Source organism: Contarinia nasturtii, unplaced genomic scaffold (genome assembly GCF_009176525.2).
Source record: "Contarinia nasturtii isolate CC-2019 unplaced genomic scaffold, AAFC_CNas_1.1 Cnas_scaffold_596, whole genome shotgun sequence".
NCBI classification, from domain to species: domain Eukaryota; kingdom Metazoa; phylum Arthropoda; class Insecta; order Diptera; family Cecidomyiidae; genus Contarinia; species Contarinia nasturtii.
This window is the reverse complement of record NW_022197947.1, coordinates 60,918-82,476: the sequence shown is the minus strand read 5'-3', so window position 1 is coordinate 82,476 and position 21,559 is coordinate 60,918. Positions and strand designations below refer to the sequence as shown.

Sequence of the window (21,559 nt, the reverse complement as noted above, 5' to 3'; positions counted from 1 at the left end):
TTTGTATGGCAAAACTAATTAGATGTGGTTTTCTCGTGCCATAAACCCCCAATAGATATTTTTGAGTGCTTGAGTATACGTAAAATACCACTTTTGGAAGAAAAATGGAATTTTTCTCATAGGCATAACTTCAGGCATGCCACTTTATTCTATCAACCAAAGATGTTCAAAATCTAATGGTTTCTATTTGTTGCGACCCTCAATCGTCCTGTAAAGTCAGATTTTAAATAACGTTTCTGGGGGTAAGGTTATCGTGTTAACGCACATAGATTACGATATCGAAAAAACGTTGAGCTCGTGTCCCCTGGCCCCGAAAACACCCAGAAAACATGTTTTTGGGGGGTGTTAGTTTTTTGACCGATTACAATACATTACCTTACACACACGGTGTGTGCGTTGAAAAGTAATATAATGTTATAAGAATGAATAAAATTTATAAAACTAAATACATGAAAACCAATATTGAACATGTTTTATTATTGTTTATTAAAGATCGAAACTCAACATCGAAAGCATCATCAGGAGTTTCATCTTATCGAATGTTGTTTGATATGGGCTTCAAGAAGGAAGAAATTGAACTAGCATTACGGGCAACTAATCTTAACTTAGATGAAGCCATTGAGATTTTAAATCAATCTCGTTCAGCTAATAGCATTGACGCATGGAGACGACATGATGAGCACAATGCCAGCGCTGGTAACTTTGATCATAATAGCTTCCCTCAACGATATCCGGGTGGACCACAGCCGACTATGCCATTTCAAGTGAGAGTAAAGGGCTTGACCATTCATCATTTATAACTTCATTAATGTTAGTTGCAAGTTCGTAATCGATTTCTTAATTTACAGAGCAACAATCCAAATTTGCTGAACGCTATTGGTGTGAGTGGGGTTAGTACAAATCCAGGTCTAAATGCTATTGGCAACATGCAGCCAATGCAAGCACAAAAATACTTAAATCAAGGCGCACACAATGCTTCAGGCACCGGTAATTTGAGATGAACCAATCAAATGCATAAGTATGCTTTTAATTGTAAATTTAACATATTTTCAGGGAGCGGATTTAATCAGGGTATTAATCAAACATTGAACGCAGGAAATTCAGGTAATACAACACAAGCTGCAGGTCAACCATCAACGCAACAGTTACGCATGCTTGTGCAACAAATTCAAATGGCTGTACAGGCCGGTTATCTGAACCACCAAATCCTTAATCAACCTTTAGCTCCGACCACTTTGGTACTGCTCAATCAATTGTTAGCACACATTAAAGTGAGTATATAGTAGATTACAATTCCGTGATAATTTAACTTGTATGCGGAACTAAACGAAAATTAAATACTATTGGGAACGTTAAACCGCCATGAATAAACTAAAATTGTTATAGCTATTTTCAAGTGGTTTTCTTTTGGTTTTACTTAATAAATAACTGGCGTTCCTTAATAAATTTCAAACAGCAATTGCAAGTAAACCAAGCAAACATGAGCCGCGGTATCAATAACATTCCCATGACGTTGAACATATCGAAATTGAAGCAGCAAATTGCCACATTGCAAAACCAAATAGCACAGCAACAGGCCGCCTATGTGAATAAACAACCTGGTGCTCAATGCAATCATAACATTAGTGGAAACGGTAATGTTGGTATTGGTGCTGGTATAGGAATTGCAAATATCGGCAATGTGGCTAACGCTGGAGTTGGACCATCGCCAAATGATTACTTGCGCAGTCAACATGATCCAATTAATACATTGCAGGGTTCATTTTCTGACATGTCTATAGCTAAAGTATGAGTGATAATATGTGCATAATACGTTATTCGTTAACATTAAAACTAATGTTTTCATTTTTTTTGTGTAGGAACCACCAAATAGCTTCCAAAACTCGAGCGGTCAACAATCTCGTTTGAATCAATGGAAACTACCGAATTTCGATAAAGAAGGTGGTGCTGACAATACTACTGATTTTTCTCGTGCACCAGGTTGGTGTTAATTCAAATGCATTTTATTATTAATATCGATTTATTGTAATTTGAATGGAACAATGTTATCTAAACAACGAATTAAGTATGCGTATAAATTCTGATACTCTTCGGTGGACAATTGTGCGAAAACCTGTCAAATACTAGAATACGATGTTCAAGACCAGACTAATACTTTTTCATTTTTGACACCATTTTCTTGTACTTGTATTCGTCTCTCTTTAATTGGTTTTGTAGGTTTTTCAATAACCAAGTATAAAGTGCCTCAATCTCGGCTTTGGTACCTTCTTGCTCAAATTCCGGCACTATTTTTTTATTCTTGCTCAAAAAGTGGTCGTATAAGCTTTAGCTTCAGTGGGTAATTGAATGCGTCTAGATGAAAAATAAATGAGCATTCTATGAGCTGCTTAATCGTTCTGTGTACACTGTACATACCAGAGGTCGCAACGGGGCCCCGACCCGAACGCCCGACCGATGACCGCCCGAGCCCGACCCGATAAAGGTTCGGGTCGGGCGGGATTCGGGCCAGATGCTTCGGGTGTTCGGATTTTCGGATACTTCGGACGTTCGGTATCATGGACGTCCGAGTCCGATTAGCCCGAAATCGAGTGGTTTTTGAGAATTATTTGGAAAATCTCGCGAAAAACTGAAAAAAATAATGTTAGAATCATTTTTTTTTTACTTTTTGTATCAGTTAAATCTTCTTAAAAAAATACGGGGACCTTAGACCTGAAAATTCAATAAATACCGAGTGCCCGATTTCGGAGAATCACGGGTTTCGGTAAAAAAAAAATAATTTCGGGTCGGGCTTCGGTCGGACTCGGGCAAGGACACAGGAAATTCGATCGGGCCTCGGGCCAATTTTTCCATCCCGTTGCGATACTACATACTGCACAGCCGCTAGCCAATAAACATTTGTGTAGTGAAATTTAATAAAAGGGAAAGAAACACACCATTTTTGCTAAAGACATTTCAAAGTACCTGCTCAAAATGTCACCGGTTTACTCTGTTTCGTGTGTGCATTTTATATGAAAGGAAATTTTATTTCGGTTGTGTAAGCGGAGAAAATGTAAACCTTTTTCAGAATTTGCAGAATAAAGTCAATGGCAAACCAATTAGAGAGAGAGAGAGAGAGAGAGAGAGAGAGAGAGAGAGAAAGGGACGAATAAAATTACAAGGAAATGGTGTCAAAAATGAAAAAGTATCAGTCTAGTCTTGAACATCGTTTTCTAGTAGTTGACAACGCAAATGTAGAAGGGCTTGAATCCATTTTGAATTTCGTTCCAAATGAGGATCTGGTGACACGAACTAGCACATTTTTCGGAGTTTTAACACAATTGTCCACCGAAGAGATTCAGAATTTATACGCATACTTAGTCCCTTCAAGTTCCAATAAATCGATGATAGGTAATGACGAGGGTTCCTTGGGTTCAGATTACCCCCAACTCAACAATTTTGGAAATGAGGACCTTTTTTTGCTCTTCACTTTTTTTGGTCGAGAAAATTCTTTCGATTTGCTAGGGTTTTTCGCCAAAAAAGTGAAGAGCAAAAAAAACGGTTTTATCCTCATTTCCTACAAATTGTTGACATCGTCAGGGATCCCCCCATGGATTTTTCCAGGGACCCCCTACGGAATTTTGCCATCATCCCCCCAAAAAAAAAATTCCGTCATCATCTATGAAATCGACATTAATAATGAAATGCATTTGAACGTTATTACATTCAATATTGAAAATAATATACATTTGAATTAATATAACCAGGCACAACATCCAAATCAACAATGTCTACATCGAATTCGGTTATTGGATCACTAGGTGGTTTACAAGATGCGTAAGTTGTAGCAAATGAATTCTATTATAATGAGATTAACAATATTAAAATAACGATTTAGAACATGGTCTTCTGGTCGAAACATAAGTGACGGTTGGCCTGATTCAACACCAGATAGTGAGAATAAAGACTGGCCATCATCCCAACAATCTCCATCAGCAGCATTCACCGACTTAGTTCCTGAATTCGAGCCTGGAAAGCCTTGGAAGGTTGGTTAATATGACATTTTAAGAGTGAAAACTTTCGGTTGTGCCAAAATACCAAATGTTTATTTCATCTTTATTCAGGGTTCGCAAATGAAAACCATTGAGGATGATCCAAGTATCACACCAGGTAGTGTTGCTCGCAGTCCATTATCGATAAGTGCCGCAAAGGATACTGATTTGTTTGCAAGTAGCAGCAAAACTTCACCAACCGATATACCACCGTTAAGTTTATCGTCTTCCACCTGGAGTTTCAATCCAACCGGTTCATCCAGTCAACCACATTTCACAAGGTCTTTATAAAAATTACATACACAGCAATAATTTGAAGTAAAATCATAAATACCAATTGAAATGTATTAATTTTTTCTTAAAATTATACAGTTCTAAAGGCAGTAACTGGTCCGAGGGCGTGTCACATCAAATGGGTAATATGTTCATTAATTCTATTAATTTTAAATTATTTTATTTTCTTCTTTGAAAATTCTTCACTTAGGTAATCAATCTGAATTATGGAGCTCACCAATGACAAACAAAACAGCCCGTGGACCTCCACCTGGCTTGGGTAACAATTTTATATGGTTTGATTTTATGATTTGATTTTTATTTTGTCTTTTAATCTTTTCCTAGGTAATAATAACAAAGGCAATCTTACAGGTGCTAATGCGATAACTTCAACTGCAACTAGTTCAAGTACAAATGGCTGGATTGGTGGTAATTTACGTCTAAGTAAGTGTCATTGAAGTGACTAAAACTTATTTTCTATTCATATCGTAACAATCAAAACTCATAGGTTCAGGATCATGGCCATCAACATGGCTACTTTTGAAGAATATGACAGCCCAGATTGACGGCTCTACATTGCGTACATTATGCATGCAACATGGTCCATTACAACATTTCCATTTGTATTTAAATCATGGCATAGCTTTATGTAAATATTCAACGCGTGAAGAAGCTAATAAAGCGCAAATGGCATTAAATAACTGTGTGTTAGGAAATACCACAATTTGCGCTGAATCGCCATGCGAGAGCGAAGTTCAAAATATCTTACAGCATTTGGGTGTACCAACCAACCAACAACCACCTGCGCCACAACAGCAACCTCAGGTAGTTAATAATTACATTTTATCTTTTTTATAAGTTTGAACTGTAATTAATTAAATCATCTTATAATATAACTCTTAATAATATAATTAAATTAGTCACAAAATCCTCAACAATCACAGCAACCACAGCCAGGACAGCAAACATCAGCTGCTTCATTATCCTCGCAATGGCGACCATCTAGTCAAAATACGCAGAACCGTTCCTCGGGTAAGTAATTTTAATAAAATTCGCAAGTATATTTTATATGTATAGTGCGCTACGGACGAGCAAAATTTAGCTTGATACAATTTTGTAATAAATGATACAATGGCAATCAATAACATTATAGTTTATTATTGACAAATAGTCGGCCTCAGAACTTTTGCAAATTTTGATTAACTTACATTTGCAAACCGAACTAAAATGTTGGTCTCTTTCGATTTATGATGAAAAAAGGTAGTCCTTATATTTCGTAGCATTTTTATGCGATACTCAATGTACGATTTTCATGTTGAATTACGTTGTGATGGTGGACGGCATGGGTGATTTCAGATGATTCTTTTCTTCCATATCAAACCACCCAGCCAAATTTTTTGCATCTTTGTCTCTCCTTTGGTTTTCCAATGAAATCGCGTATTTGGTTTATTTTGATATTTTCCTTCTAACTTCAAAATACAATTTCAATGTATTTGGAAGTAATGCTTGATATATAGATGTATAGACAAGTGAAATTAAAAAAAAAATTGTGTCACAACTGGTGCATACTAGAGTGCAGCCCACATTTTATTATCTTCTTTATTTTCATCATCGGCCATCGTTGTTCACAATGAATCGTTGCTATTTTTTTTTATCTTTGAAGGATTGATACAAATAAATGAAAATAAAAAATAGAGACACATTTATGAAAAAATGCACCAAAACATAGTAAGATTTTATTAACGCTCTGTTATTTTGCAATCAAAACGAAGACACAAATTGAATGTCCTAACCATGCTACAACCACTAACATATATTTCTTAAGAAATCCTTTTGCAAACAAATCACATTCTTATTATAAACAAACATCGTCTGATTCGGTTTAGCACATATATAGCGCGCAACCAACATATGTCAGAAAGATTCAGATGCATTTAGAAATTTCATAATTGTTATTTTATGCATAATTTTCTTCTGAAGAATTTTAAATCAAATTATACAAATCTCTTTCAGATTCAAAATAGTTAAAATTAATGAAAAGTTAGAAAAGCAGATCTCACAGCATGGAAACATTGGAACATTGTTTACTATCGCCACCAAATAACCTCATTTAATTCTATATAGTTCTGCGATACTACTCTCTAATAAAGCGTTGTTGAGGTGTCATTATTTCCATGTTCTGACAGATCTAGAAAAGAAAATACCTCTTTTGTGCGGATCTTCATCACAACGTAAACAAAGAAGAACCGCTCAAAAAGAAATGTACAAAACCGATATTTTGTATGAAAATTATATGGCATTAACTTATAATCATAAGACATTTGTATCATTTTCTACGAAAAGACAAACGATCAAAATGTTTATTAGAAAAATGCTACAAAAATGGCTACTGATGAAAAGAAACATATACATTTTACAGTTGTTTAAATACAATAAAATACAAAATTCCTTTAGCATGAAAATCTGAGGAAGGTCCCCAGCTCAAAAACCCTAGCAGAAATGAAAGAAACTCTTCTCAACAAAAACCCCCAATAAAAAGAAGTTTTTCATTACACTCAGCCAAAATCGATTGCGTTGGAAAATTTAGCTCCAAAATCCCTAGGAAATCGAAAGATTTTTTTAAAATTTGCTCGGGGCTCCGAAAATGATAAATATGACGCCGCAAATCTGCTTTTTATTGTATTGCTTTCAATCAATTTAAAAATTTATTTTAATTTTTCAGGCTCAGATACTTGGGGAGCTGGTTCAGTAGTATGGCCTAGTACTAATCCAGCTGGAAACTTTTGGACCGGATTAGATGCTACTTCGACTGAACGTGGTACTCCGTCTTCACTTTTACCTGAAAATTTACTTGGCAATGAATTAAATTAGGCTGTAGCAATGCGAAAAACAAAAAGCGAGTAGAAACACGGTGTACAATTGATAAAAAAATAAAAATTATTTAAGAAAAATAACAGCAACAACAACAGCAACAAAATGAATTAACAATTTTTAGTAATTATACATATATATTCTATATACAACATGGTATGACATGCTAAAATACATATATCTCTATGCCCTTAGATTGTAAGTTTCACGTAATATTTTTAATTAAGCATCACAAAATGAAACAAATAATATCCTTACTATTGCTAGAATTATAGATAACGAATATTTTAACGATGCGATATAAAAAATAACATACACAAAATAACTCACACAACATATAATAATTTACATAATGATCGAATTTTACAAAAAAAAAAAAACATGAAAAAAATGAAAAAAAACTTGAACGCATTATCAAAAATGAGAGACCTTCAAAGGGCAAACTAAGCCAAACTAAAAAAATTGTCTTGTTTTATTATGTTATTTTTTAGAATTAATTGAAACAAAAAATACAACAAAAATCTAAAAAATAATTGTAACGATCGTAATAATAGAGATGAAGGCGCATATACACAAAACCACTCTATTATATATTCTATATTTGTTTACTCTAGAATTTTTGAAAAAGAAACAAACAACATTAACTGCATGTTGATTATTGAATATGAAGAAATTTAATTCAAATTTGTTAAAACTGGAGGCAATTTTGCGAGTGTCCATTTGTGATATAATCTTGATCGATGACGGCGCATAAATGGGATTCAAACAAGTTTCACCAAGTTAAAAAAAAAAACAGATCAAATTGCCAAGCAAAGTGGCGACGCAGAAACTGTTTTCATTTCGACGGAATTGAATTGAATTTTCGAATTGATTGACGTAAAGTATAAAATTTGTAGTAAGCAGTTAATACAATTTGTAAGAAAGCACATGATGATAATAACAAAATGAAAATGTATCGAAGAATATATTTCTGTATTATGGCAACTCAAATTGCTCTTTTTTAAGCAAAATGGTTCTAACAATTATTTGAGTTTAAGTTATTGACATAGAACAATTAAAAGAAACTTACCCAAGTTCTTCACATCGTTTTTTATACTTAACACAAAATATTTATCTAAGTCTATGATTATAACAGTAGCACACTTCACACTTCTTTCGTTTCGAAATATGATGAAAATAAACTGTGTAAAGCTTAGAAAACGTGCAAAAACAAGTATCCAGTTTGGAATCTAGTTTATATATACATGTAGGATGTTTGACATTTTAATCATTATTTTATGAAGTCTTCAAAAACAAAGAACTATACACAATTGCAGTTTAATATAAAATATTAAATGGCAGCAAGTATTCCCGATTCATAAAATCAATACGTCGTTAAGAGTCTATCTGCTAACAAACCTAAAACAACATTCAACTTCACTTGAATAGATGTGCTAAACTTTTGATTGACACTATGTTTATTGCTTTTAAAAATTAAAAAAAAACTTTCAGTCATGAAAAATTGTAAAGTTAAAAAAAAACAAATAACATTGCTAAACATCTAAAACCAATTCCACACTGACACGCATACACACATCAATAATGCTTTAAGTATTTAGTAGAAACATAATGAAAAGAATTTTTATTTTAGAAATACAACAACAACAACAACAAAACGAAACCATTTTCTATATATTAGCTTGTTAGTATTCTTTTGTTTATTTAATTTTCATTTACGTGTTTAATTTTACAACCGTGTTGTTTCTCAGTCTTTGATTCACAATTTTTTCCTTTATTTTTTTTTTAATATTTCAATAAACAACAATTTTGTGTTTGCCTATAATCTTAACCTTAAAATTAATAAATTAAATTAATTATTTAATCAAAAATTGATGGATAAGTATAGATTTTATATTATTGAAAGCCAAAATGGAAAACGGTCACAAGATGGACTAAAGACAAAAATAAAATTACAATAATCATCTATTTAATTACAAAAAAATCTTCTAATGCAATAATAATTGTAAATCAATTGATGTGAAAATGAGTCAATTTTTAGCACATTTCACGTCTACTGTATTATTGTGCGGTTTTGGTTTTTTTATCAACAATTTGCTAGGTTTATGTAATTTGTTTAAAAAATTAATTTTTCATTTGGTAGATAATTCATAAAGTTTGAAAATTTTGAATTTTGGGAAATCGATCATAAGCTGCTTAACACGAGTGATATTTAACGGTTAAATGACTTTGATTAAAATTTCAACGACTAACAACAAAAAAAGCAGAGAAAATTAAAAGCAAAGGAATATATTGACCAAAATATATGAAATTTAAATTAGTTTTAGGAATCATTAGCACATAAGAAGTTTAGCAAATGTAACATCAAACCTTTAAACGAACACCGATTTCATTCTACAAATATCTCCGAACCGAAGTTTAAAAGTAAAATTAAAAAACATTCTAGTTTTAGACAATTCTATTATACAAAATACAGAGTAATGAAATACCACGGCAATAATTCATAAAACAAAAAAAATATGAAAAAAAACTAATAAAAGAAACATTCCTCTTCAAAGGAATCAGGTTCGCAGGCAAATATACATATGCGCGCAGTGTATGTTGATGCCAATACTCGTTCAATGGTTAGTTCTTTTTTACTTAACATTATATTTTTAACAATTACACAAAAACAATAATAATGAATATACAAACGGATTGATGGAAAGTTTGTTTTAATCATTATTATTTCTCAATCAGATTAAGGACACATACAGTTAAATGAAATTGTCAACAGCCCAAAATCGTGCATTTACCAACTGAACGATATATGATCAAACTGAAAAAAAAAAAAAACGATAAGTACGATTGTTCTCAATTCTAGAAAAAAGAACCATTAGATGTCAGGAAATAACAATAATGAGACATAGATCGCTGTCAAAGCAAAGGCCTTAGACAGAGATGAGTTCATTTAAAATGATAAAATGAAAAATGCATTTTTGTGATTTAAATTTAACAAAAGAAAAGAGTGAAACACAAATGAATAAAAAAAAACATCCACAATGAATATAAAACTCCTGATAATGCGCTTAAGATTATGTACAGTAATGATCTTTATTATTATAAATATAAACAAAATAAATAAATGCAACAAAAAAAATCCTCACCTCCATTTAACATGGATGATATTAAAATTAGAATTTATAGGGAAGAGAAAATATTTAATGGATAATATTTCGCGTTTAGCATGAGCCAAAAATGGGGAAAAAAAACCGAAAATATTATGATAATCACAAATGAATCATAGGCGCAACTCCGTTTTGCCATTTCAAATGAAATTTAAAATATGAATGTTTAAGTACACTCAAATCTTGTTGTTTATAACCGACATAGTCTATAGACACAACTCCAAATTTTAATTTCTTTCTTTAACAGTTTCCTCGTTGATTTTTTACGAGATAGACATTTATACTCATCTCGAAAGTTGTATAAAAAGATAGCAAATTTCCTTTTCTGCTGCATTTCTTTGAATTCCGGCAAAACTAGAACGGCAAACATCCTTAGTTATATGCAATCAAAATATGTTATTTAGAAACCACGATTTACAACGCCAAATAACAAAAGCGATTGAAAGAGAGAGGGTGAAGGATAGAATCAAATGGAAAGACTTATACTTTTGTAAAGAGAAAAAAAAGAAAACAATTGGATAGATCAACCTATAATACAAAAGACTTATAAATTAAATTCTATTTCAAAAAAAACCTTAATAAGGTCTCCTAGCGTAAAATATAAAAACGATTTATTTTTCGTACGCAGAAATAACGAATCATATTATTTATAGGAACAGTCAGATCATTTCACATTATCAAAATATAACAATTCGAATAGTATAAACATTAGATAAACATTTGCTCAATTTGTTCATTAATCATCAGACCTTTATATTCATGTATGTTGGGACGTGGGTGTGAGAATATCGTACAAATATTTTTTTTAATGATTCCATTTCTCTTGTTATCATCCATTATCTCTCTTTTCTGTCGCCCCATAAAGCGTTGTTATTCATATCATCTTCGGAAAGTTAACAGATTCAAGTCGAAAATTACATTACCAAAAGATGTTAGACCGTTTGTGCCGGTGTGGTTCCTGCCAAAATAAAAACATAAGCAAAAACTGACAAATGAAAGAAAATTCATTGAGTGATAAAAAACGCTTATAATTTGAAGCTATAATTGTATATCACATGGATAACGATTTACTTGTAAACGGATGGATTTAAACAAAGAGCACGATTTTCAAATCGACTTCAATTTCGATTGCCTTTTCCACAAACGAAGTGGACTTGATATTGTAAACGAAAGAAGCAAAAATAAAATATAATTACGTGAATTAGTTTGTTTCCATTTTAATTTCGTTTTTGACGTTGATCATGATCATTCTTAATTTGAATTGTATGTTTTCTTATTTGTTTGTATCGCACAATTCGCTAAGTCAATCAATATTCATAGTTTATATAATCGCATTGTGATCCAGTCAAGAAATGAAATGAATCTGACTTCTCTAATAATTAACGTCCGCAATGAATATTTGTGCCGCTAAATGGCATATAATCTAAAATGTAACAAAATTTCTCATCCGATGAAAATGTAATTTTAAATTTTATTATATTTTCATGCAGTTTTCAATTTCAGTTCCCTAGTTTTTTTTCTACATCTTCGAAAAAAAAGAAATATAAAATAAATTAAAAATGTGAAATCCATAGGGACAATGGCAATGAAAATATCGCAAATGTGTGTATTTTTTTTTAAACTGCTTTATGATAATTTTGCGTACCTGTTTTGAAATGAAATACGAACATTATTGACCACTGATGTCCAATCACACACTCAAAAACACAAATACACACATAGATACGATACACTAACATAAACACTCGCATGAGCTTTACCATTTAAAACGAATTATACAAGGGATAACATCCATGCATGCCGGGAACCACACGAATAATAGCGTTAAACGAGATTTTCTCTTTTTATTTTTCGCGGGCAGATTTTGTGCCTCTTCCACGACTCCGGTTACCACCGAGACATCGAATAAAATTTATTATAATTAATAATAATAATAATTAATAATAATAATAATTAATAATAATAATATATTTAACTTAGTCTTGTTGTTCAATCATGGATTTAAATCCCCTCCTTATCCTCCCAAAAAACATAAACAAACTTATGTATTTAAATAGATTACATAGATATAATATTTGTATTATCATTCGAATGGAACATTTCGAATAAAACAAATTCGTATAGAATATGTTGTGAAAGGCAACAATTATGAACAAAATTAAGATCGTGCTATAACTTAGAAATTATGAATAAATACCCAAAAATTATTTGATTTTTTTTTTCATTTTTTTACCAACATCAGTGCCGCGATTCTACAATACAATTCCGAAACAAATGTTCAGAACGTAGAAAAAGAGACTAATTTAAGTATATTGTTTATATAAACAACATTTCTGAACGATTAACGTTGAAAATATTTCCGAATCTCGTACAATTTTGACACAGCTTTGTTTTATAGTTGTTTTCATCTTCCTGAATAATTTGTTTTTATGACCAAAATCTCATAATACAACATTTCTAAAACTATTAATTATTCGTTTACTTTTATTTGAATATGCAGTTCATGCTAATATACCAGGCTATTTGATAGTCACGTGACTTTTTGAATGAAAGGTGTCTCTTGAATCAAACTGATAATAAGTTTTAACCAAATCCATTCACGGACCCAAAAGTTACATAGTTTGAAAGAGACCAATCTCTAGATTTTTTCTTAAAATGCAAAAATTTTGAATTCGATTTGTGAAATAAACATCAATTTTTGTCAAAAATATTTTTGGTGGTATTGTTCGGACTGTCTTCTATCTACCAGAGAAATTTTCTGTTGATTTCGGATGTACTCATACAGGTGGAGGAAATGAACAACTCAAAAAAGGAAATTTTTGAAGAAATGGATAAAAAAAAATCAAAGATATCGCTTTAAAAGACTGTAATATTCTTAAATGAAACTCGACTAGTTGAATGTTCAAAGTAAAACTAAATTTATTGAAAGTGGTGCGAGCACACCGCACCGACTGACAGCAATATCGGACGGGTGTACAAAGATACCAAGAGGCTTGGCCATTCATTGCGTAGCTCACCAAGAGATGGTGTTACCAAACTAAACATTTTAAGTTAAATCTGTTCGTTCCGAACATACTCCCGGCACAAAAAGCTGAAGTGTCTGTACCGGTGATATGTTACTCGTTCAACAAATCATTATTTTTCAAAATTAATCAAAGATAACATAAAAGGAAAACTTAATAAGAAAAGTCAATGAAAAATGTGTCTTAATAAATCTAAAAACTCTTTAAATATCATCATAATCGTTGGTCGGAATGACTGCAATCTTTGAAACAGCTCGACGATAAACTGCATTTCTCACTCTGACTTCTACATTTCACACATGTCCGTCTTCGCCTGGATACACTTGGGTAATGCGTCCCAAAGGCCAATGAGTTGGTGGCATGTTGTCTGACCAAGACCATTGCGCCTGGCATAATGTTCTTCTTTGCCAAAAACCACTTACTTCGCTCAATCTGAGCTGTTATAACTTCTCGGCACCAACGTTGCCAAAATTGCTGGGACATTTTCTGAATCAATCTCCAACGCTGTAGTCGATTATCCGGGATCTCAGTGTAATCAAACTGGGCTGGACCAATTAACTGCCTATGCAGAACCAAATGTGCAGGTGTCAAGGCTTGACACGAATTCACATCGTCATCCAAAGTAACCAAAGGTCGGCTATTCAAACAAGCGGACACTTGAGCAAGTATGGTCACAAATTCTTCGTATGTCAAGACCTGAGTCCCAATAACTCGACGGAGATGATGTTTGGCGCTACGCACATTTCGTTCCCATAAACCTCCCTGTGACGGCGACAAAGGTGTGATGAAAGTCCATTTCACTTGTAACAATTGTAGACTTTCAGACAAAGACAAACCCTTCCAATGCATGAAAATCTCTCTCTGCTCATTCGCTGCCCCGTGAAATGTAGTGGCATTGTCGCTAAATATTTCACGGATGCTCCCGCGCAACGAAACCAAACGCGTCAAACAAGCCATGAATGCATCAGTTGTAAGGTCAGTCACCAAGTCGAGATGAACCGCTTTTGTTTTCATACAAACAAACACAGCAACATATGCTTTGTATAACTTCTTGCAACGGCCAGAACGTTCCTTTACCATGACAGGTCCACAGTAATCAACACCAACTGATTCGAAAGGATGACCTGAAATAACCCTTACACTCGGTAAATCGCCCATCAACTGGTCAGCCACTTCTTTTCTTTGGCGAAAACAGGGCATACACTTGAGCGAAACTTTCTTAACTGCTTTACGAACACCGATCATCCAAAACCGTTGTCTAATATACTGCATGCATAACTGAGTGCCGCCATGTAAGGTACGTCGATGCGCTTCTACCACCAATAGATGTGAAAATCTACAATCATGATGCAATATTATCGGATGCTTCGTATCAAAAGGCATCATAGAACGCTTTATACGGCCACCAACACGCAACAAACCATCACCATCAACACGCAACAAACCATCATCACAAAGGTGACATCTTCACTATTATTGAATCACGCGATAAACTTTTACCATTTTTGAGTAGCTCAATATCTCCGGCGAAATATTTTTGTTGATGATATTTGATCCAAATTGCTTGAGCCTCCAAGTAATCGGCATGGGCAATGAACGTTGAACAGACTTTCTCTTTGGTTCTTATCTTTCTTATGAAAGCCAAAACTCTAGCAGTAACACGAACCAACCTCATCATCGAACTACAATGATCCAACAACATTTCTGTTGTTACATCATTTACTGTAACTTCAATTCGCGGCACAGTTTCAACTCGAATAATAGCACATGCCTGAACTGCTCTTGACTCAGCTACTGTAGCCTCTTTAACACGTTGATCAATGGTAAAACTGCCAACTGGCCAATCTGAATGTGGTTTCGACAACCAGTGCGGTCCATGGAACCAAAGCGAATTTCCAACTAACTCACTCGCAAATAAGCCTCGCGAGGCTAAATCAGCAGGGTTATCATTCGTACGTACATGCTTCCATTGCGCTCCCTTTGTACATTCTTGGGCTTCGGCAACACGATTACCAACAAACGCCTTTAAGCCAGATGGACACTTTGACAACCAATGTATGACTATGCTTGAATCTGTCCAAAGAGTCAATTTACTCATTGGCACATCATGAATGCTACAGATTTGTTGACACATGTGTGCCATCATCAATGCTCCACACAACTCCATACGTGGTATAGTCATTCCCTTTAGCGGTGCAACGCGAGTTTTCGATGTTATCAGATTACATTCAATCGTAATTCCACTTTCTACTCTGGCGTAGAAAGTCATTCCATATGCACTGTTCGACGCGTCTGAAAAACCATGAATTTCAATGGATTTCTCTGGTGAAAGTCCAATCCACCGTGGCACAGTAATTTTATTAACATCAATCATCGTTCTTTTTAAATCATTCCAACGATTCTTAAGTTCTAATGGTACTATGGTGTCCCATTCAACTTTGCTCTTCCACACATCCTGTATCAGAATTTCACCCAAAATTACAATTGGTGCCAACCACCCAATAGGATCATATAACTTCGCAATCGCTGACACTATATTTCGTTTTGTAGGTGGCAGATCCGATAAATTAGTGTAATTATAACGGAATGCATCATCCGCAATTGACCATTTCAAACCAAGAATTGAACTTTCATCACAAAGATCAAAATTTACTGAACTTACTGCGCCGGCGGTAACACCAAGTACCGACCTCATGTGTGCACTATTTGTGGCCCATTTTGCCAATGGAAAACCACAACTCATCAACATCTGATTCAACTCTCGATACAAATTCTCCGCATCAAAATCAGTATCTGCGCACAAAGTACCATCATCGACGTAGAACGAATTCAACACTGCTTTTGACGCTAATGGATACTTTTGTCGATGTTCCAAAGCACAATACCTCAAAGTGGCGACACAACAATATGCACTTGATTTTAAACCATATGTTTGCCTTTTCATTCGATAATGCCGTAGTGGTTCATTCTCATTTTCGCGCCAAACAATTCGCAAATAATCACGTTGATTTTCTGGTACCAAGACTTGACGATACATCTTGGTAATGTCCGTTGTTAATGCAACACCATATTTACGAAATCGCATAATAATTATATTCAAATCATCTTGACAACGAGGTCCATTTAATAAAATATCATTGAGAGATACACCCGTTGTAGTCTTAACAGAACCGTCAAAAACAACTCGAAATTTACTTGAATTTGCAGCATGATGCGGTATGTAATAGACATCCTCTTTATCTATCTCATTCAGCGGAACCAACTCCATATGGTCCAAATCAATGAATTGGCGAATATCCTTGATGTAATTCTCTTTTAACTTTGGACCTTTGCGAAATCGTCTCTCATTTTGTAATTGACGTGCTATGGCTGCACGCAATGAATTGCCCAATTTAGGCGGATTGTCCATAATTGGCATCGCAACTGAATACCGACCGTCTTCAGCTCGCTTTATAGTTTCGCTGAAAATTTGCTCACAACGCGCTTCCTCGGACGTGAGAAGCGATTTTTCTTTCACAGCATCAACCCTCCACAATCTTTCCAAATTGTCGGGGATGCGTTGACAATCAGCGATTGCAAGATGCGACAAAGAAGCAAACCTTTGACTTGATGGTAATGCTCCATAAACAATCCAGCCAAATGTAGTGCAGCCCACCACTGGACGATTCGAATTGTTATGATCTCTTATAATTTTGTTACCTTGAATGCGTGCCATAAATTCTACGCTTAACAAAATATCAATATCATCGGGCATATTAAATGTCTCATCTGCTAATGGCAAGCCATCCAAATGATTCCAGTCCAAAATATCGAACTGAGTTGGTGTTAATTTACCCGAAACTACACTCATAACACCAGCTCTAATCCATTCACCAGTACTCGAACCGCCGTCCGCTGGTGAAATTTTCAAATCAACAAAAGTTTTTGAGTCTATACCACATCGGCCGGCACCCTCCATTGGCACAGACAATTTTCTTTGCTCAAGATCTAATAGCTGCTGTAAACGCCGTGAAATCATACACATGTGTGATCCACCATCAGCCATCGCTCTGACCTTAACTTCTTTGCCAAATTTATCTGACGCTAACACTCTCAACGTCGCAATTAATGATGCATCAATATCCGTAGCCGGCGATGATTGTACCAAGGTTAACACCGTTGCTGGTTTTTGTTGCTGAGGGCATAATAACTTATTATGAGGCTGTCCACAAATTCTACAATCAGAAATACTACAGGTGTCCTTTGAATGACCTCTGCGCAAACATTTCACACAAATATTCAAGCTTTGTAAACGCTGCTCTCTTAGATCAACCGACATTCTTTCAAAAGACCGGCAATCATATAGCTTATGCAAACCGTTACAATGAAAACATGCACGCTTCTTCTTAATCTTACTTGGATCATGCTTATAATTCGACTGTTGTGAAGTTGCCGGCATAGCTGTTATCGCCGGTGTATTCGATGCAGATTCTGGACCTCTGAAATGTCCTCGACTTGAAACAGGTCCACTTTGACTTGAATGACCTTGAAATGACGAATAAAAATGACTGGTTTTTTCAATTCTAACTGCAAAATCTGAATCCATACTGTCAGCTCGTTTTCAAATGAATTTCAGCAATGGTTGTACCTTTGCAATAGCTTTTTGATCTCGTTCTAATGACCATAAACGAATTGACTCACCATCCATTTTTCGAATTAATAACGGTACTAAAATTGGATCCCAATGTTCGACACGAATATTATATTTTGGCAAAGAATATAACAAATTATTCGTTTTATTAATCAGCGCAATTAACGCCGACCTAGATGGTGTCTCTACACACGGCATGTCAATAAATGATAAAATAATGCTGTTCACAATTTTCCTCTCATTGTCATATGCATCACACAACTTTGCCCAAGCTTGTTCATAATGCAAATTCATACCGTTAACCGTATTGTAAGCCTCTGACTGTGGTGCCAGATGAGCCATCAAATGATAAAACTTTGTTGAGTCGGTCATATCCGTTCGACGATGAAAACATTCCTCAAATTGTGCTTTGAACTGTGGCCAATCATTGTCTTTGCCGCTAAACTTTTCAATTTCCATCTTCTTGACCTTGACACCTTGATCTTGAACATGCGGAGCAGTTGTATGCATTGTGCTATTCGACTGGTACGAGATATCTGCGGTTGTCAATTCATTGATTCTTTTTTCTAACAAACCATTTAGCGATGAATGCAAACCATCTACTTTATCCATCAATTTTTGGTGTTCAATGATGTCCTTTGCTGACAAAACTTGCGATTTGGTCGACTCTTCAAAAAAAGTGTTGATAATACATACTAACCAATTTTAGTTGGCTATTTAAAGTTGACAATGGGAGCGATTCAAAATCATCACCATACACCACAGAAAGTATTCTTTCCAAACCAACAATACACATGTGCTTGGCATCATAATTTTTAACCTCTCTTTTTTTCTTTCTGTCATTTGCTTCGCCGGCGATTTCATTTGAAAGAGCGTCTTCAACGCTTGTGTCATTTATTTCCAGAATATCAATCGAATTCCGTTCTGTGCGACGCTTACCTTTGCCCATTTTAATGTAATAATTTGTCCAAAAACAAAATAAAAACGAACCAATGACACCGAACTATGGTGTTCATGCACTTGTAATGACGCAATAAAAAATGAAAAGTCTCACGCAATAAAAAATGTTTCAAAGATACCGTACTTTAAGTCTTGATCTCAATTTCGACTATTTAATTGATAGAAAAATATCTCAAAGCCGATGATAATTAGAATAATCCACTTTGTGCTGAAAAATTCACGGTCTGTCACACTGTGGTGTGTGCTCTCTCGAACACAAAAAATTACCAAGTTCGAAACTGCGCAATTGCAGCACAATCACCTGTATACGGTGTACAGTTATGTTGCCAAAATGAACAAAAAAGGCTAAGTTTGTCGCGCACTGTGGTGTGCACACAACTTTTTTTTTTTTTTCGAAAAAATGCACAAAAATCGCTGTTTGTAACACTATGGGGTGCATACAAACATGAAAACTTGGAATGAATTTGCAAAATTAAATGACCTTTAAAGCCACACTATGGTGTGCGTGCCCACTAAAATTCCAAGAATTTTAATTGCAAATCGATTCTCAATTAGATTCGAAGGACCAATAAATGAATCTCGACTAGTTGAATGTTCAAAGTAAAACTAAATTTATTGAAAGTGGTGCGAGCACACCGCACCGACTGACAGCAACATCGGACGGGTGTGCAAAGATGCCAAGAGGCTTGGCCATTTATTGCGTAGCTCACCAAGAGATGGTGTTACCAAACTAAACATTTTAAGTTAAATCTGTTCGTTCCGAACAATTCTAGTGATTTATCTAGAATAGATCCCAAACATCATGTTGACTGCCGCATTTGCTAAAAATGGATTGTTCAAAGGATTTTGGGCACTAATCAAGCAAATAGTTTTATTGATTTCACTGTGCGTCATTTTTAGCACTGCATGAAATGCAGAGCTATTGGTTTGGTCTTGTTTTTTTTTCTTTTTTTTCAGTCTAATCGTATTTATTTGACTTAAATCGTTTTTATCCAAATTAATTCGTTTTTTGTCAAATTAATTCGTGTTTGGCCGTTTTTAGTCGTTTTCATTCAAATACGATTTTAGTTAATTATATTCAAGTACATTCGATTTTAGCCAAATTTATACGACTAAAAAGGACTAAAAATGAATTAATTTGGCTAAAAACGAATTAATTTGACTAAAATAGATTTAAGTCAAAAAAGTGATAATGGGCTGAATTATGCCTGAATTCGATGAAATAATATATAGCAAGTCGACTTTTCAACACACTAAGGTGGTATCGTCACTCGCGCGAACTGCCGTCCGCTGTGATCTTCAACAGAGTTTTAAATTAAATTACGCAAATTTCTTTCCTAAAAAATTGTTTATTTTTTTATTTGTTCGTAAGATTTAGATTTTCAATTTCAAAGGCTTTTTTATACTATCGTTTTTTTTTTTTGAAGTTTTATTGGTCTACATGGTAGTTTTAAAGAATACATTTTGATTCGGTGAATCTTCAACCTAAAACCACGATTTCCGTGATTACATTTTTCCAAGTGTTAGGGTTTTTGCCGAGAGATTTTTTTCGGTCGAGGACCCCTCATCGATTGTCGGCTGGGACCCCCTCTTAGATTTTCATCCGTGAGAACCTATAGGCCTTAAATATTGTCTGAAGTTTTGCTAAAGAACAATGCCAAAATGTTAGCCAGTATACTACTTCACGTGTAATAAATGGAGATAATATCAGGAGTACCAACATAATAAATGGTCTTACGAACGTAAGACGAACTTTTCCGCACTGTTTAACCGCAGTACACCACAAACGTTTCTTTTTTTAAGCAATGGAATCATTTTTCAATGACATTCAAAAAAATATGTCTGACGTTAATTTTGCCATAGAAATTATTTTTGAAACACTTTTCATAACTAAAGTCACAAAAAATTTGGATTTTTGTATGGGAGCCATGTCTGTATGCTACCTTAATGGTGTGAAACTTTGCACAGGTTGTTTTTTCACAAAAAAATAACATTCGGAGGGTTTGGAGAAATTTCAACCAAAATTAAGAGTACCTCCCATGCGAAATATTCGTTTTTGAGCCAAAAGTTGAAAATGTTGTATGGGAGGTACCCCTAATTTTGATTGAAATCTCTTCAAACTTTCAGAATGTTATTTTGTTGTGTAAAAAATAGTCTGTGCAAAGTTTCACGTCATTAAAGTAGCATACAGGCATGGCTCCCATACAAAAATGCAATTTTTTTGTGATTTTTTTTAAGGAAACTGTATCGAAAATTGATTGTATCTCAAAACTAACCTCGGATTCGGTTTTCTCGTGCCAAAAAAACCCCCAATACATATTTTTGAGTGTTTAAGTCTACATTAAGTATGACTTTTGGACGAAAATTGGACTCTTCTTCATAGGTATCACTACAGGCATGAAATTTTTTTCCATCGACCAAAGTCGCTCAAAAGCTAATGATTTCTATTCCTCGGGGCCCCCAATCATCCTGTAAAGTCAGATTTTGAATTAAGTTTCTACTATGAGCGCAATCTTGCTAACAAATTTTGCGTACGACGTACAACGTACGACGTACAACGTACAACGTATAGTGCGTGACATAAATATCGTCCTGTTTCTATCTCTTTTT

General features: G+C 34.4%; 2 protein-coding genes across 10 annotated transcripts in view; one reads left to right on the top strand and one right to left on the bottom strand.

The window, feature by feature from the left end:
- Positions 1-8,248, top strand: part of LOC116339987 (protein Gawky) — a 30,193-nt gene extending 21,945 nt beyond the window's left edge. For 7 of the 9 annotated variants that reach the window (XM_031766093.1, XM_031766088.1, XM_031766092.1 and 4 more), the window contains 14 exons: positions 493-764; positions 849-987; positions 1,054-1,271; positions 1,457-1,786; positions 1,860-1,980; positions 3,744-3,813; positions 3,875-4,022; positions 4,101-4,309; positions 4,401-4,444; positions 4,513-4,581; positions 4,647-4,745; positions 4,810-5,126; positions 5,222-5,333; positions 7,024-8,248. In XM_031766093.1, the coding sequence (XP_031621953.1) occupies positions 493-764; positions 849-987; positions 1,054-1,271; positions 1,457-1,786; positions 1,860-1,980; positions 3,744-3,813; positions 3,875-4,022; positions 4,101-4,309; positions 4,401-4,444; positions 4,513-4,581; positions 4,647-4,745; positions 4,810-5,126; positions 5,222-5,333; positions 7,024-7,172 (2,297 nt within the window). In that variant the 3' untranslated portion in view covers positions 7,173-8,248. The remainder of the gene's footprint in view (positions 1-492; positions 765-848; positions 988-1,053; positions 1,272-1,456; positions 1,787-1,859; positions 1,981-3,743; positions 3,814-3,874; positions 4,023-4,100; positions 4,310-4,400; positions 4,445-4,512; positions 4,582-4,646; positions 4,746-4,809; positions 5,127-5,221; positions 5,334-7,023) is intronic. The other 2 variants (XM_031766096.1, XM_031766095.1) reach the window with 2 other exon arrangements.
- A 6,561-nt stretch (positions 8,249-14,809) lies between these two features.
- On the bottom strand, positions 14,810-18,938 carry LOC116339989. Its single transcript, XM_031766097.1, has 4 exons — positions 18,929-18,938; positions 18,286-18,657; positions 18,040-18,174; positions 14,810-17,883 (listed from the first exon to the last, which is right to left on the bottom strand). The coding sequence occupies exons 1-4, from the start codon at positions 18,936-18,938 to the stop codon at positions 14,810-14,812; spliced, it is 3,591 nt and encodes a 1,196-aa protein (XP_031621957.1).
- Positions 18,939-21,559: the final 2,621 nt, after the last annotated feature.